Source organism: Danio rerio, chromosome 12 (assembly GCF_052040795.2).
Source record: "Danio rerio strain M-AB ecotype USA chromosome 12, GRCz13ab, whole genome shotgun sequence".
NCBI classification, from domain to species: domain Eukaryota; kingdom Metazoa; phylum Chordata; class Actinopteri; order Cypriniformes; family Danionidae; genus Danio; species Danio rerio.
The window spans coordinates 48,417,972-48,434,929 of record NC_141032.1 but is presented as its reverse complement, the minus strand read 5'-3'; the positions used below and the strand labels follow the sequence as shown (position 1 = coordinate 48,434,929).

The 16,958-nt window shown below is 35.0% G+C and overlaps 1 protein-coding gene and 1 long non-coding RNA gene across 2 annotated transcripts in view; one reads left to right on the top strand and one right to left on the bottom strand.

Annotated features, from left to right (window-relative positions):
- The window catches only part of pax2b (paired box 2b), a gene marked incomplete at its 3' end in the record, with an annotated part of 73,047 nt that extends 68,015 nt beyond the window's left edge, over nt 1-5,032 (top strand). The window contains 2 exon segments of the mRNA NM_131640.1: nt 1,285-1,371; nt 3,954-5,032. Of these exon segments, the coding sequence (NP_571715.1) occupies nt 1,285-1,371; nt 3,954-4,027 (161 nt within the window).
- LOC137496855 (uncharacterized) overlaps nt 1-16,958 on the bottom strand; it is a 167,440-nt gene that overhangs the window by 32,747 nt on the left and 117,735 nt on the right. The gene's annotated exons all lie outside the window — the stretch shown is intronic.

Here is a 16,958-nt window from a genome sequence, read left to right as displayed (position 1 = left end):
ATCAAATCACCAGCATATTAACTATCAAAACATGTTTATGACTGCATAAATGTATTATTGCTTTAAAAAAAAAATTCTATTATACACAATTTGTACTAAAGCGATCTAAAAAGTTCATATCAATAAGTTTTCTCTTTGCACCAGATGGAAGTCTTTGTATTTTCATTTCGAGGGTGCAGGTTCCATACATTTTATTAATATGTATAACTTTATTTATTTTATTAATGACTATAACTTTATATATATATATAGTTTAAAAGTATGTACCATTTTCCCAAGTGTATAAAACTACTACTGTAAGAAAATATCAGAATTCGGTACATACTTTCTCTATTATCTTTGCTTGAACTGAGCCGATCTAATCCTGTTTATATGAATTGAACCTGCTCCCGATCAGGTTTGACCTAGCAGAACTGTTGCCATGACAACAACTCTCGGATCAGCTTTAAAGAACGAAACGATCCTGGATCGTGTCAAATCGTCAATATCCAAATCCAGCTAACTGAATAATCCACGTACGAAGAACGGACCCCTGCTGTAGGCATGCAGAACCTCCTGTTTTGTTGAGTTGTTTTATTCTTAGTAGTCCTTCATTGTCTTGCAAAAAATAAAATAAATAAAAATGATGACATATATATTAAACCACAATACAAGCAAGCATTTTTAACATAAAAAACACACACAATCGAACTTCTTTACGCTTATATTTACAAGCAAACCATCTACAGACTCAATAAAAGAAGTCCCGTGGTTTTTACAGCAGTCTGGAGAAGTTCATACAGTGTGAATGCAGGAAACCTTTAACTTTACACCATCAAACCTCCATTGACTAAAGAATGAACTTCTCTAACAGGCGTTTTGTGGCCACCGAGCTCAAACTAACTGGTAAAATGTGGTTCGATCTTGCATTATTTTTAGCAGCTGCAGGTAATAAGAGTTGAAGAAGCAGCTCTCTTCAAAGCCGCTGCTTCTGAGAGAGATTTAATGCACATCCCTCAGCCAGCGCATATAAAAACACCTCTTTATTATGCCATAAAAGAAAAAACAGCGGCGGACCAACATTGTTCAGCACAGCGCTCTCGCTTTATTCCCACACAATCAATTTCCACAACAGAGAATAGAAGCTTTGAAAAATATAGATGGACATACAGCAGGGCAATGTGGGAATCGTCAATATTTTGACATTTTCTGCACAACTTTGAGGTTTTATGAACTCCCAAAGCTACAGCAAAAGTGTTGGCGCATTATTTTAATCTGCATGCGTGTGTGTGTGTTGCGTTTCAGGGAGCGAATTTTCAGGGAATCCCTACAGCCATCCACAGTACACCACCTACAATGAAGCCTGGAGATTCAGCAACCCAGCAATACTGAGTGAGTGTCCCCAGACATCCGTCTATTGCCAAACATTTACCATAGTAATTATAGCTTCACTTTAAACATATGTACAAACTTTAAAAAAGTATGTTTACTGCATTTAAAATAAGCTGAAACTATATTATTCTTGAGTTTTTTTGTGGGACAACATAGTAGTTTTATGTTCAATCCATATGAATTTGTAAAAACTAATAGGTTAGCTTAATTTTGTCATGTTGTCCCAACACAAATCGATTGTGTCAAACCCAGCATTTTTTACAATGCAGGGTGCTTTTCTACAATAAAATTGTTTTGTGCTAGACACCACTATTGTTTCATATTTAATACTTTGTTAGGTATATATAATACATAAATAGCTATTTAAATGTGTATAATATATATATATATATATATATATATATATATATATATATATATATATATATATATATATATATATATATATATATATATATATATATATATATATATATATACAGTTGAAGTCAGAATTATTAGCCCCCTTCAATTTTATTTCTTCTTTTTTAAATATTTTCCAAATAATGTTTAACAGAGCAAGGACATTTTCACAGTATGTCTGATAATATTTTTTCTTCAGGAGAAAGTCTCTTTTGTTTTATTTTGGCAAGATTAAAAGCAGTTTTACATTTTTTAAACACAATTTTAGGAACAAAATTATTAGCCCCATTAAGCTATATTTTTTCTCGATAATCTACAGAACAAACCATCGTTATACAATAACTTGCCTAAATACTCTAACCTGCCTAATTAACCTAGTTAACCTAGTTAAGCCTTTAAATGTCACTTTAAGCTGTATAGAAGTGTCTTGATTAATATCTAGTCAAAAATTATTTACAGTCATCATGGCAAAGATAAAATAAATCAGTTATTAAAAATGAGTTATTAAAACTATTATGATTAGAAATGTGTTGAAAAAAAAATTGCTTTGTACATTGGTGCAAAATGTGTTGAAACAGAAATTGGGGAAAAAATAAACAAGCGGTCTAAAAATTCTGGGGGCTTATAATTCTGACTTCAACTGTATGTATATATATATATATATATATATATATATACACACACACACAATATTATATTATTAATATAATAATGTAATGCATAAATATGTATAATTTTTCAAATCAAACATCAGAAAAAAAAGAAACATGCTAATTTAGAGCAAAAAGTTGATTGTTCAAACTAATATTTTTACTATACTTTGTGGTTTAATTTTTTTTCTTTCTGAAAATATCACTTTCTTAACATACAATTTTATTTTGACCAATTTTTATTTTATGCATTATGTGGTCTTTATTTTATTAATAAAATCTGTACCATTAATCATATTTATCCCTGTGCTTTTAAATCAAAGAAGTCCAAAATAGGGCCCACTGGCCTAAGTATCCTTTAATTTGGCACTCCATCACACATGAGACAAGAGTGATGGGGAGGGTTGGCCGAATGCCTTTAACAGAGATCGTAATTTCTAAATTAACAATTCTTTTTTTGTTTGTTTTATTTCTGAGCTACAAAAAATGCTGTAAATGAATCTGATTTTGGGGCGTCACAGTGGCGCAGTAGGTAGTGCTGACGCCTTACAGCAAGAAGGTCGCTGGTTCGAGCCTCGGCTGGGTCAGTTGGCATTTCTGTGTGGAGTTTGCATGTTCTCCTTGTGCTCGCCAGGGTTTCCCCCAATTTCCCCCACAGTCCAAAGACATGCGGTACAGGTAAATTGGGTAGGCTTAATTGTCCGTAGTGTATGTGTGCGTGTTTGAATGAGTGTGTGTGGATGTTTCCCAAAGATGGGTTGTGGCTGAAAGGGCATCTGCTGCGTAAAAACATGCTGGTGGTTCATTAATAAAGGGAATAAGCTGAAAAGAATGAATCTGATTTTTACACAATACTGTCACTCAATGGATAGAGGACAATGCAGAACACATTGGCAAGCAAATCAAGGCCAAAAACAAGTGTACCTTGACTAGTGTGACTCCGTTCTGTTATAAATTGGATTTTTTTTTTTTTTTTACTATAGTAAGTTCATTATAAAATGTATAAATATGTACTGCATTAGATAATATAAAACAATGTTTTCTAGTTATTTTTGAATATTAAATAAATTAGTAAATCACCAAGAGCAACTTTAATAAATTTTGCCATATTTAGCTTCGACCCACAGCGCTCAATCAAGTTTGGTTTTTGGGCCTTCATATGAAAAAGCACCCGTGATTTAAATATTTGCGAATATTTCAGTGAACAAACTAAATATGCTGTAAGCATTTGAATATTTGCTGAAGTGACAATATTATATTTTTGTACTCTTAAACAACACAAATATAAAAACAGCAGAAAGTAATTGATTTAACTGATTTTCCAGTCATTTACGTACTCAGTTCAGTTTGTTTTGCTTGTAGTTTTACTATTGTGCTATAGGCCAAAACAACTGTTGGTATCAAAATCCATTAGTAAAAATGTTGATCAAATCAAAACTATGAAGCATCGAAAAACAATTATGCATTTAATAAATTAAAATGCGGTCAAGGTGTATTGAAATGGTACATTCCTTTCTTATTAACTTTCAGGTTCCCCCTATTATTATAGTGCATCCAGAGGCTCCGCCCCCCCAACTGCTGCCACTGCCTATGACCGCCACTAGTTACCATGCCAACCAAATGACCAGACACGCCCACCAACTCGGACTTCATATTCTGCCAGTGTGAGCAGAGCAGCTGATTGGACACATGTGGTCACATGATGAAGAACAGACCAATCGGGAACAGAAACAACTTCCGACGACAATTCGGCCAATCACGCGAGCTTCCACACTTGAGGAGAAAAACTGATAAATGAACTATACATGTATATCTATGGTAAATATGGTTTTTAAAACAATCTATGGGATAAACATCTGCTTTTATAATACTTTTGTATTTTGTTTTCGCATTCATTTTGATGGGTATTCATATTTAAAAAGTGGTGCTGGTGTTCGGATATACACTGAAATGAAGCTTTGGGCATTTTCATAACCATAACGTGTGTTTATACTGTAAAATAAATGCATTTACAGCATCTGAAGTGTAAATGCTATTATAAATGTGTCATAAATAGAGAAACCCACCTATTCTGTTAAATTTATTAGTTAAATGTTTAACGCAATGATCAAGTTACCGTATTTGACTAAAAGATTTGGTCAAAACAATTCAGCATTTTTTTATTTGCACAGTTTTTCAAAGTAAGAACATTTACAGATGCTGTAAAAGTCTTTCAGTCTCTATCCAAATACATTCATTTGGCCACTTTATTAATAAATATCTACACAAATAATGGGTTAGACACTGACATGAACAATATCAAGCTTTGGGCATGTTCATGAATATAAAGTGTGTTTACAGTTTAAACTATTTTAAGGGTAAATGCTATGAACACTCAAATATGGACAAACCCAACTGATGGGTTATATTTGTAGTTTAATTTGTGACCCTGGAGCACAAAACCAGTCAAACATTTCACAGGTATAAATTTGGTAATAAGGAAAAATATTTTAGATGGGTCAAAATAATAGATTTTTAATGCCAAAAATCATCACGATATAAAGTAAAGATCATGTACCATGAATATTATTCGCAAATTTCCAACTCTAAATATATATATATATATATATATATATATATATATATATATATATATATATATATATATATATATATATATATATATATAAAAATTTTTTTTCAATTTCTTGTAGTTGTATCTCAAACAAATATGATCTTATCTTATCAGAAGAAAGTATACATCAATGGAAAGCTTATTTATCATGCTTGCAAGTGATAAGTAAATCTGAATTACATCAAATTGACACTTATTGTTATGTATTCTCAAATTTGTCCATATTTGACTCCAAATTGTGTAAAAAAAAAAAAAAAAAAAACAACAACAAAAAACTGCATGTTCTAAGAAATTTAACGTTATTTGATATTCAAATTGGGTAAAATATGGAGAGACCCAAACAATGACAATTTGATCATATAAACACAATTAAAAAAAAATTACTTCAAACTGCTAACAAAAAGATGCTTATTTAGAAAAGGCTAAATATTTTTTTATTTGTTTAATTAATTTGTTTATTTAATTAATTTGTTTATTTTCTATTTTTAATTGAACTATTTCACAAAATTTTGCTTTATTAATATATCTTTTAAAAATTTGGTCATATAGAATAATTAAAAAATAATAATCCAGCAGTTGGTCTGTATTACACACATAATTGGATTGATATCTACATATGTAAGAGCATTTATACCTATATATATATATATATATATATATATATATATATATATATATATATATATATATATATATATATATATATATATATATATGTTTCAGTGTTTACCCAAATACATAAAAGCATCCATTTTTTTGTGAATACCTACAATACGAACACAATGAACCTGGGTCAATGCTTTCAAACGCATGGTTGTAGATTCTCCTTACAGGTTTCGCTCTCGGTGTGTGTGTGTGTGTGTGTGTGTGTGTGTCTCTGAAAAGCAGTAAAACAACTCTAAACTTTATGCTCAATGCACAGTAAAAACAATGTGAACAGTATGCTCAAACTCAGCATGGAGAAATCAACAGAAACTCGGCCTTCTTTTCCCTCTGGACGCCACTTCTGTGAGAAACAATCAGACACGAACAAGAGAAAAAAATAAACGAGGAGATAAACTGACCTGCTGCTGAGGCCAGATTTGATTCTAAGTGGAAGACGCCTTTTTGTATGTGGTTTTTATAAAGACAGAGGCATCAGTGTGCATGGATTGTTTTCATTCATTATGCAGTTCTTTTTTTAAATGTGTTTATATCATTAATTTCTCAAGGGGGGGTTCAGTAAGTGTTAGCACTGATCGCATGATGCTGATTCTCTAAAATATCAAAATCAGGAGTTTTTCAGGTGATCAGCAAATGAGAAATGCTGATTCACTTTCACACTACTTGAAGGGGGTGTTTATAAGACATAATCAGGACATGGCACGTTATGAATATGAATGAGATTTTATGCATGCTTATGAGTGCTTATGCTTATCGATGGTCATTCGATTCGTAATTTTGAATGCGAAGAAGACATTGTTTCAGATTTGTTTGTTATGACAACATGACATTATCTAGATAACAAAACTTGTCATAAATCTGTCATAAACATGAATGTCTTAAGGACATTATAAATGTGTCAGGAATGTTATAACACCTTCATTAATATTTTTCTTGACCTCAAGTTATCATTAGGGATGGCTGATGTAAAACTGAGCTGACGAAAGTTATTCGAAACACTCAGTTCATGACTAAAGCGATTCAAAACACATTGGTCACGTGACTAAAGCGATTTGAAACACCTAGGTCATGTGACTAAAGTGATTCTAAACACCCAGGTCACGTAACTAAATCAATTGAAAACTCCCAGGTCACACACTAAAGCGATTCAAAACACCCAGGTCATGTGACTAAAGCGATTCAAAACACCTTGGTCACATGACTAAAGCAATCTGAAAAACCCAGGTCACGTGACTAAAGGGATTTGAAACATTTAGGTCACGTCACTAAAGCAATTCAAAGCACCAAGGTCATGTGACTAAAGTGATTCGAAACCCCCGGGTCACGTCACTAAATCAATTCGAAACACCCAGGTCACACACTAAAGCGATTCAAAAACACCCAGGTCATGTGACTAAAGCCATTCGAAAGACCTAGGTCACGTGTCTAAGGTGATTCGAAACATGCTGGTCACATGACAAAAGCGATTCAAAAAACCTTGGTCACGTGTCTAAAGCGATCTGAAAAACCCAAGTCACCTGACTAAAGTGATTTTAAACACCCAGGTCATGTGACTAAAGCAATTCGAAACATGCAGGTCATGTGACTAAAGTGATTTGAAACACCTACGTCACAAGACTAAGTCGATCACACCAAACGCTCATTTACATTCCAAAAACGCGAGGTTGCACCGCACCAAATTTTTGTTGACAAGAAAAAAATGAGCACAGTGCGCTTTATGTCGATAGGCAACGACTGAATCAGCTGGGTATTGTTCGAGAGTGTTGCTGTTGACATCAATAGAATTTTAATAATTACAAATATTGTGATTTTCTTTATTTGTGAAGTCATACAGCTCTGGATAACCCAAAACAGCAATCCCGACAAATACTCAATGTATTTTAATCTTGTTTATTTTTATGACCAAAACAAGACATATTTATTCACAAAGTGTTTATTTGGATGTCACACCTAATGTAAAACAAAACACGTCACAAGAACAGAGCGTTTAAAAACTCAATAGCTGCATCCCCTAGACTCGAACCCATTATCTCTGCATGCTCTGCATGTCTGGAACTCTCACCGCTCCACTAAATCACTTTCCACTAAACCTCAATTCCACAACGTGGGGTATAATTCCTTAATTTGCGTAACTGTTTTTGTGCTGAAGCTATTCCAGAGCAATACATAAAAAAATGACCACTAGGTGTCACTGTAGAGACGGTTTCAAAACGTTTCGAAGTTTCGACACATTTGCTTCGACTGTTTCATGAAGCCTCGCTCTGCCCACTACTACTTGTCATTAAATTGTATTCAAATAATAATGACGCTGTTATAAAATTATTTGTCAGAGTACTGATGCTTTTAATGAGAAAAATTAAAGACAAATTAATTAGTTCCACTGAAAAAAGTGATCTGAAAAATATTCATGACAACTATATCGTAACAATCATGTTTATGACAGACTTATGACAAGTTTTGCAGACTTGATAATGTCCAGTCGTCGTGACAAAGACTGATAAATTTGTTTGTGAAGTTCATCTCATCAACAATGTCATCTTTGCAAGTAAAACGACAAAACTGAGTGACTGAGACTCGGATTTACTAAATATCTTTAAGGCTTGCAAACAATTTATATGGGCTGAATTTTAACAAACAAATTAAATGTAGGTGACGTAGTGGCGCAGTAGGTAGTGCTGTCGTCTCACAGCAAGAAGGTCGCTGGTTCAAACCTCGGCTCAGATGGCATTTCTGTGTGGAGTTTGCATGTTCTCCCTGAGTTCGCGTGGGTTTCCTCCAGGTGCTCCGATTTACCCCACAGTCCAAAGACATGCGGTACAGGTGAATTGGGTAGGCTAAATTGTCCATAGTGTATGAGTGTGTGTGTGTGTGTGTGTGTGTGTGTGTGTGTGTGTGTGTGTGTGTGGATGTTTCCCAAAGATATGTTGCAGCTGGAAGGGCTCCGCTGCGTAAAAACGTGCTGGATAAGTTGGCGGTTCATTCCGCTGTGGCGACCCCGGATTAATAAAGGGACTAAGCCGACAAGAAAATTAATGAATGAATTATATGTAGTAATGTTAACCTTAGTTTGTTTAAATTCAGCCTATATAAATTGTTTGTAACCACAACCTTTAAAAAAAGTAGTAAATCCAACAAATGTTTTAAATATGCATTAAATCTCATTTACATTCACGTAATGTTACTTTATGACTATGAAAATTACATGACAGTCTTATAAGCACTCCCTTTAAGTAAAGTAAAATGTTACGCAGAAGCATTTTAGTGAATTCACCCCTTAAGGCTATTGCTTTCTTTGCACTATAGGTTGTGCTCTTTACGAGATCTCCTCAGTCTTGATTGAACAAACAGCGAACGTATTCAGTCTTCAATCAGATTGGATGCATTTCAGATTTTTGAGAAGAAATAAACATGTACTACTGATCAGACAAAGCACTTAAACCTCTAAATGTGTTTACAGAGTATGTAGCAGCTGTTCAGCTCATCAACAGATGGGTCGGTCACTGGTTATCGGCTTTACCATTTACTTTACAGAACTCAAAGCATTTTGGGATCATCAAGCTGTTTCAATAATGCAAAAATAAAAAGGTTTGTTTGACGCTTTACGACAAGTGCAATTCAGCAAAGCATCCTTCATAATCACGTACTGTAAACTCAAACTACTGCAGTTCTATCGTATACGTTACAGTTGAGAGAATGTACTTGTGTCACATTTGCCAAAGACTTTTTTTCGTTGATGTCCATTTTTTATTTTACAGTCGTGCCGTTGCATTGTACAAACAGTATTATAGTAAGACATTTCCAAGATATGTACAAATCCTATGCAGAGCAAAGAAAAGCCGTTGTATGCATAAACTATAAAACTACTGACATGTTTGCTTTGTTCATTATTTATGTTATTTTGTGAAATAATACTTTTTAAAATTATTTTGTGTGAAATGTCATTTCTGTACTGTAAATACATTCTGATCAAATCTGAGCCCCCTCTCTCTGCTTTTATTTCTAATACAATAACTTTGAGCTTCTAAGTGCAAACAATATGTCTCCTAACTCAATGGTTCTCAAAGTGGGGGTCGGGACCCCCTGGGGGGTCGCGGGACAATGACAAGGGGTCGCTTGGTGATATCCAAAACTCAAATAAATTTTATTAAACTATTAGAATTACCATATTTTATTCATAACCGACAGAATATAGTTAATAGTTGCATTAAAGAAACAACAAAATAAAAATAACAATCAGCCATCAGCCTTTAATTTTAAAAGCAAAATATAATTAAATCCACAAATGACTTTAAAAAACATTATATGGCTAATAGACTGTTGCATTTTTGTGTTGTCAATAAGCTCATGTTTATATTTGCCTATAGTTGTGTCTGCAACGTTTACAAATTTACAGTACAACCACGTTGAAAAATGGGGGTCGCGAGCCACTGATATGATTATTTTTGGGGTAGCGGGCTAAAAAGTTTGGGAACCCCTGTCCTAACTAACCAAATCGCACCTCTAAAATGATCCTAGACATCACATGGTAACACTTTACAATAAGGTTGTTGTATTAGTTAATGCTAGCTAATTCATTTACATGAACAAACAACGAACAATACATATATTACAGTATTTGTTCATGTTAGTTATTGAAAATACAGTCGTTCATTGTTAGTTCATGTAAACTCAGGGTGCATTAAAAGGCACCTATGGTGAAAAATCTCCTTTTCAAGCTGTTTGGACAGACATGTGTGTAGGTATAGTGTATAGACCGGGGGTGTCCAAACTTTTTGGGCCGTGGGCCAGATGCAAAAAAAAAAAAAAAAGTTGTCCCGGGCCATATATTACATACATTACACAGACAAGCGCATATATAGTGTATATATGTATATGTGTATATATGTGTGTATCTATGTATGTATGTGTGTGTGTGTGTGTGTGTGTTATGGAATTATTTTAATTTGTTATTTTAATTCATCTTCCAACTGTTTTTCTAGAAAGACTTTCGTTTTTAAAACCTTGAATCTTCTCTGGGCAAATTACACTTGCAACACTCATCCTTTTTAAATTCTCCTTCAGTGAAAGGTTTCCTGTGCTGTGCGATTAGCTGGGCTACATCATAACTAGCCAGCGTAGAATTTTCTTGCACTTTATTAGCACGAAAAAAAACTGCTGATGTTGAGCTGATGAGCCAGCTGCTATTTGTTTTACTTTTTGATCTCGTTCGGCACCAGTGTAAGAGTTGAAGGCCTGATGGTCCGCAGATGGCCCGCGGGCCGTAGTTTGGACACCCCTGGTATAGACCGTCATATTGGGGTAATATAAACACACACACTTCTTTTTTTCAATTTAACAACATAAAAACGGTGGACCAATTGGAACGGTTTTCAGAGCGACTGCAAGTTGACGTAGGAGTGTCGTCCCCCTGCCCACCAAATTGATTGACAGCCTGCGTAGCATGTCTCGGTAGTCACGTGTATAATCATGTCAACAAGACCAGACGTGCGCAAATCAACTGGGGATAAAAGCTCTGTTCAATTCGCTAGGATCATCAATCATCATCAGATGTGATCAAGAGTTAGTTTCACATGTTTTAAAACAGTGCACGTGTGTAATGAAGTACAGCGATTCACTTCAGCTTTACTTCATCAGCACAGCCGCGAGTCAGAACAATTATAAAGGAAGACGCTTCAATCCCGGTTTGTGGACGTTAAATCAGGTATATTTTGTACATTAACATAACAGATATCCAGACATCAGCGGAGATTAGCCTGTATCCTGTCACATTTGCTTGAAAAAACAGTGCAAAGCTAAGCGCGCTCTGTCTGTGTGTGTGTGTGTGTGTGTGTGTGTGTGTGTGTGTGTGTGTGTTTACGCGCGTGAACTTTGTAACGATATTGTGTGTGACTCATCAATGCAACTGCACAACAAATACTCATTGGTGAAGTTCTTACTGTAGTATTTCTCACAAACGCTACATGAGATCTTCTTCCTTTAGGTCTGTCTGTTGTCTGACGCAGCCGAGGGAGAAGATTAAGGCATGCAGAAAGGCACGTAGAAACAGCAGGACTTGCCTTAAAGGCGCAGTACGACAAAACAACCCCCTGCTGGAAAAATGTATAAAACAGGATCTTGTAAAAGGTATAATGAAAAATCTGATGGGTGTTTTGAGCTAAAACTTTACAGACATATTCTAGAGATGCAAAAGACTTATATTAAATCTGAAAAAAGGGGTAACCTAGGTGCCCTTTAACTAATGTTGACTAGTATGAACTTAAATTTGAAGAAAGACTATAATGAACAAAGAATGATGAACAAACACTGGAATACACAAGACATGCCACTGGTTTAGTTTTGAATGGGGAAATGTGTAACAGTCGATACGGCGAATAAAGCCCTGCCTGCTAGTACAGGAGCAAATCAGCGATTGCTATAGAGCAGTGATGGGAAAACGTTTTAGACCCGAGTGTTAATTCATAGTTTTGATGCCTTCAGTGTGAATCTACAATTTTTATGGTCATGAAAATAAAGAAAACTCTCTGACTGAGAAGGTGTGTCCAAACATTTGGTCTGTGCTGTATGTTTTTTTAAAATTAATTAATTTAACTTTTTATAACACCACAGTAGTGGCTTATTACTTGCCTATTATTATGATTTTGGCTGTGAAATATATTACTAAAGTATGTAATCTGTATGATCTTATTCTACAGCAAGGGGTCACCAATCTCGGTCCTGGAGGGCCGGTGTCCCAGCAGGATTTAGCTCCAACTTGCCACAACACACCTGCATGGATATTTCAAGTAGACCTTGATTAGCTTGTTCAGGTGTGTTTGATTAGGGTTGGAGCTAAAATCTCCAGGACACCGGCCCTCCAGGAACAAGTTTGGTGATCACTGCTCTACAGGGTGGCCATTTATATGGATTCACCTTAATAAAATGGGAATGCTCGGTGATATCAACGTCCTGTTTCTGGCACATTAGTATATGTGAGGGGGCCAACTTTGGGTGGGTGGTGATCATAGTGGCCATTTTGAACTCGGCCATCTTGGGTCCAACTTTTGTTTTTTCAATAGGAAGAGAATCATTTGACACATCGAACTCATTGGGAATTTCACAAGAAAAACAACGGTGTGCTTGGTTTTAACGTAACTTAAACATAAAAATGTGTTCAATGTGCTGCCCATTGTGTTGGATTGTCAATGCAACCCTCTTCTCCCACTCTTCACACACTGATAGCAACACCGCAGGAGAAATGCCAGCACAGGCTTCCAGTATCCGTATTTTCAGGTGCTGCACATCTTGTATCTTCACACCATAGAAAATTGCCTTCAGATGACCCTAAAGAGAAAAGTCTAAGGGGGTCAGATCGGGAGACCTTGGGGGCCATTTAACTGGCCCACGATGACTAATCCACTTTCTAGGAAACTGTTCATCAAGGAATGCTCGAACCTGACACCCATAATGTAGTGGTGCACCATGTTGCTGGAAAAACTCAGGGAACATGCCAGCTTCAGTGCATAAAGAGGGAAACACATCATCATGAAGCAATTTCTAATATCCAGTGGCCATGAGGTTTCCAGTGATGAAGAATGGCCCCACTATCTTTGTTGTTTAAGTGGTCAGAAACTTACAAATAACTTATGAAAGAATAAAGTTAAAACTAAGCACACAATTGTTTTTCTTGTGAAATTCTCAATAAGTTTGATGTGTCACATGACCCTCTTCCTATTGAAAAAACAAAAGTTGCATCCAAGATGGCCGACTTCAAAATGGCCACCATGATCACCACCCATCTTGAAAAGTTTGCCCCTTCACATACATCACCAACAATTACCATTTTATTAAGGTGTATCTATATAAATGGCCCACCCTGTACATCTCTAATCAAACCTTATACCTAAACCCAACTACTGCATTAATAACTATTAATAAGCTGCAAATTAGGGCGAGGTAGTGGCGCAGTAGGTAGTGCTGTCGCCTCACAGCAAGAAGGTCGCTGGTTCGAACCTCGGCTCAGTTGGCATTTCTGTGAGGAGTTTGCATGTTCTCCCTGCCTTCGCGTCCAAAGACATGTGGTACAGGTGAAGTGGGTAGGCTAAATTGTCCGTAGTGTATGAGTGTGTGTGGATGTTTCCCAGAGATGGGTTGCGGCTGGATGGGCATCTGCTGCGTAAAAACTTGCTGGATAAGTTGGCGGTTCATTCCGCTGTTGCGACCCCGGATTAATAAAGGGACTACGCCGACAAGAAAATGAATGAATGAATGAAGCTGCAAATTAGGAGTTTGAGGCAAAAATCACTATTTTTATTTACTACTAATAAATCCACAACAATGTGTGATAAATATTCATTCATTTTCTTGTCGGCTCAAACCCTTTATTAATCCGGAAGCGGAATGAACCGCCAACTTATCCAGCATGTTTTTACCCTTCCAGTCGCAAACCATCTCTGGGAAACATCCACAAACACTCATTCACACACACATTCATACACTATGGACAATTTAGCCTACCCAATTCACCTGATCCGCATGTCTTTGGACTGTGGGGTAAACCGGAGCACCCGGAGGAAACCCATGCAGAGAGAACATGCAAACTCCACACAGAAACGATAAACGAACCCGCGACCCAGTGACCTTCTTGCTGTGAGGCAACAGCACTACCTACTGGGCCACTAATCCGCCCAAGTGTGATATATATATACATATTATTAAATAAATATATTTATTTTATGGTGTATTTTATTAACAATATGTGTACCTACTGTAGTCACATACAATACAACAAAAATTGTATGCAAAATATCTTTACATTGTGAGAATTTCCAGAATTAACATTGGAATCAATGGACTTCAATACAATTCATTAAACTGAATTTGATCAGTTTTTTAGTCCTTCACTGGTTCATCCATAATATACATATTTTGTTAGAATATTATTTATTTGTTTATTTAAAACACTTTTTGGCAAATAAAGGTGCTCAAACACACAAATAGATTTCCAATATTATTTCTACACTTAATTATAATTGTAGAAATATTCATTCAATCCTTTATTGTCTTGTCGCCTTAGTCCCTTTATTAATCCGGGGTCGCCACAGTGTAATGAACCGCCAACTTATCAAGGACATTTTTATGCAGCGGATGCCCTTTCAGCCGCAACCCATCTTTGGGAAACATCCACACACACACACACACACACACACACACACACACACACACACACACACACAACGGACAATTTAGCCTACCCAATTCACCTGTACTGCATGTCTTGACTCTTTGGACTGTGGGGGAAACCGAAGAACCCGGAGGAAACCCAGGCGAACGCAGGTAGAACATGCAAACTCCACACAGAAACGCTAACTCAGCCGAGGATCGAACCAACAACCTTCTTGCTGTGAGGCGACAGCACTACCTACTGCACCACCATTGTAGAAATTCACGGTTTAAAAATTGTTTGCAAAATAGAGAAACTAGGTTGCATTATGACTTATTATGAACGCATTACTGTCTTCAATAGCAGTTTGATTTGACAACAAAATGCAAATGCAAACAGGCTTTGTGTTTATTTGTAAATAAAACTGAACTAATTGACTTTTAGTCTCTTTGTGAGTCTCTCCTGAGAATGATGCCTCAAGGCTTTATGAGCAGCTCACTGCTTAATGGACTGACTTCTATTTTGTTTATTCACACACAAAAAAAAGCAATCAGGGAATTTAAAGCTAAATAGAAGAACTTCTTTACGGGAGCCAGAGATCAGCGTGGCTGGGAAGAGCGCCAGAGACTGTTTTCTTTATGATATGGATCACTGAGCATATAAAATGTCTCACCTCTCCGGGCCCTGAAAAGCTGAAATATTATTTCGAGAAACGGTGATGAATTCAATTAGCGGAGACCTCACAAAAAGAGCCAGGCGTTTATGCAGAGATTCTCACACTGGATGCAACGAGTTTTCTCTTGGAAATGAGTTTTCTCCCTCTCTTAATCCTGCAGGCTTATGGAGAATTATTTTGCGCTTCATTATTGATTATAAATAAAGAAGAACAGACTAGATTGATTGAGGTAAGTTCACAAAATCACTATAGGCCCTAGGAGAGATCTTTTTTTATTTGTCTATAACAAAATCTGACCATTAAATTATTGGTTCTTCTTGAAGCGCCAGAGAAAAAAGATATAAGACACAATACATATATATATATATATATATATATATATATATATATATATATATATATATATATATATATATATATATATATATATATATACATATATATATATACATATATATATATATATATATACATATATATATATATATATACATATATATATATATATACATATATATATATATATACATATATATATATATATACATATATATATATATATATATACATATATATATATATACATATATATATATATATATATATACATATATATATATATATACATATATATATATATATATATACATATACATATATATATATATATATATATATATATATATATATATATATATATATATATATATATATATATATATATGCATACACACACACACACGCACACACATACACAGACACACACACACACACGCACACGCACACACACTTGAAGTCAGAATTATAAGCCCCCCTTTGATCTTTTTTAAATATTTCCCAAATGATGTTTAACAGAGCAAGGAAATTTTCACAGTGTGTCTGATTTTTTCTTCTAGAGAAACTTTTATTTGTTTTATTTCGGCTAGAATAAAGCAGTTTTACATTAAAAAAAAAACATTTTAATAAATACAGAACAAACCATCGTTATACAATTACTTGCCTAATTACCCTAACCTGCCTGATAAATCAGTTATTGGAAATGAGTAATTAAAACTATTATGTTTATAAATTTGTTTAAAAGAAATTTTCTCTGTTAAACAGAAATTGGGGAAAAAATTAAACATGGGGGCTAATAATTCAGGGGGGCTAATAATTCAGGGGGGCTAATAATTCTGACTTAAAATGTTTGTATATATAGAGGCTTATATGTTGTTGATGAAAAAAAAAACAAATGGTTTTCTAACCCCTTTGTTCATTATTTGGCCAAAACCAAAAAGTGTTACTTTGTGCCCTGCTCTCCCCTAGACAGTATGAAGATAGTAAACCTGCACTGTAAAAAATTTCCAGATTTTCACAACAAATTACTGTAATTTTCACAGTAAACCACATTAGTATCGCTTCACAGTATTTAATGTAAAAATTCACAGTAATATGTTGTATTCA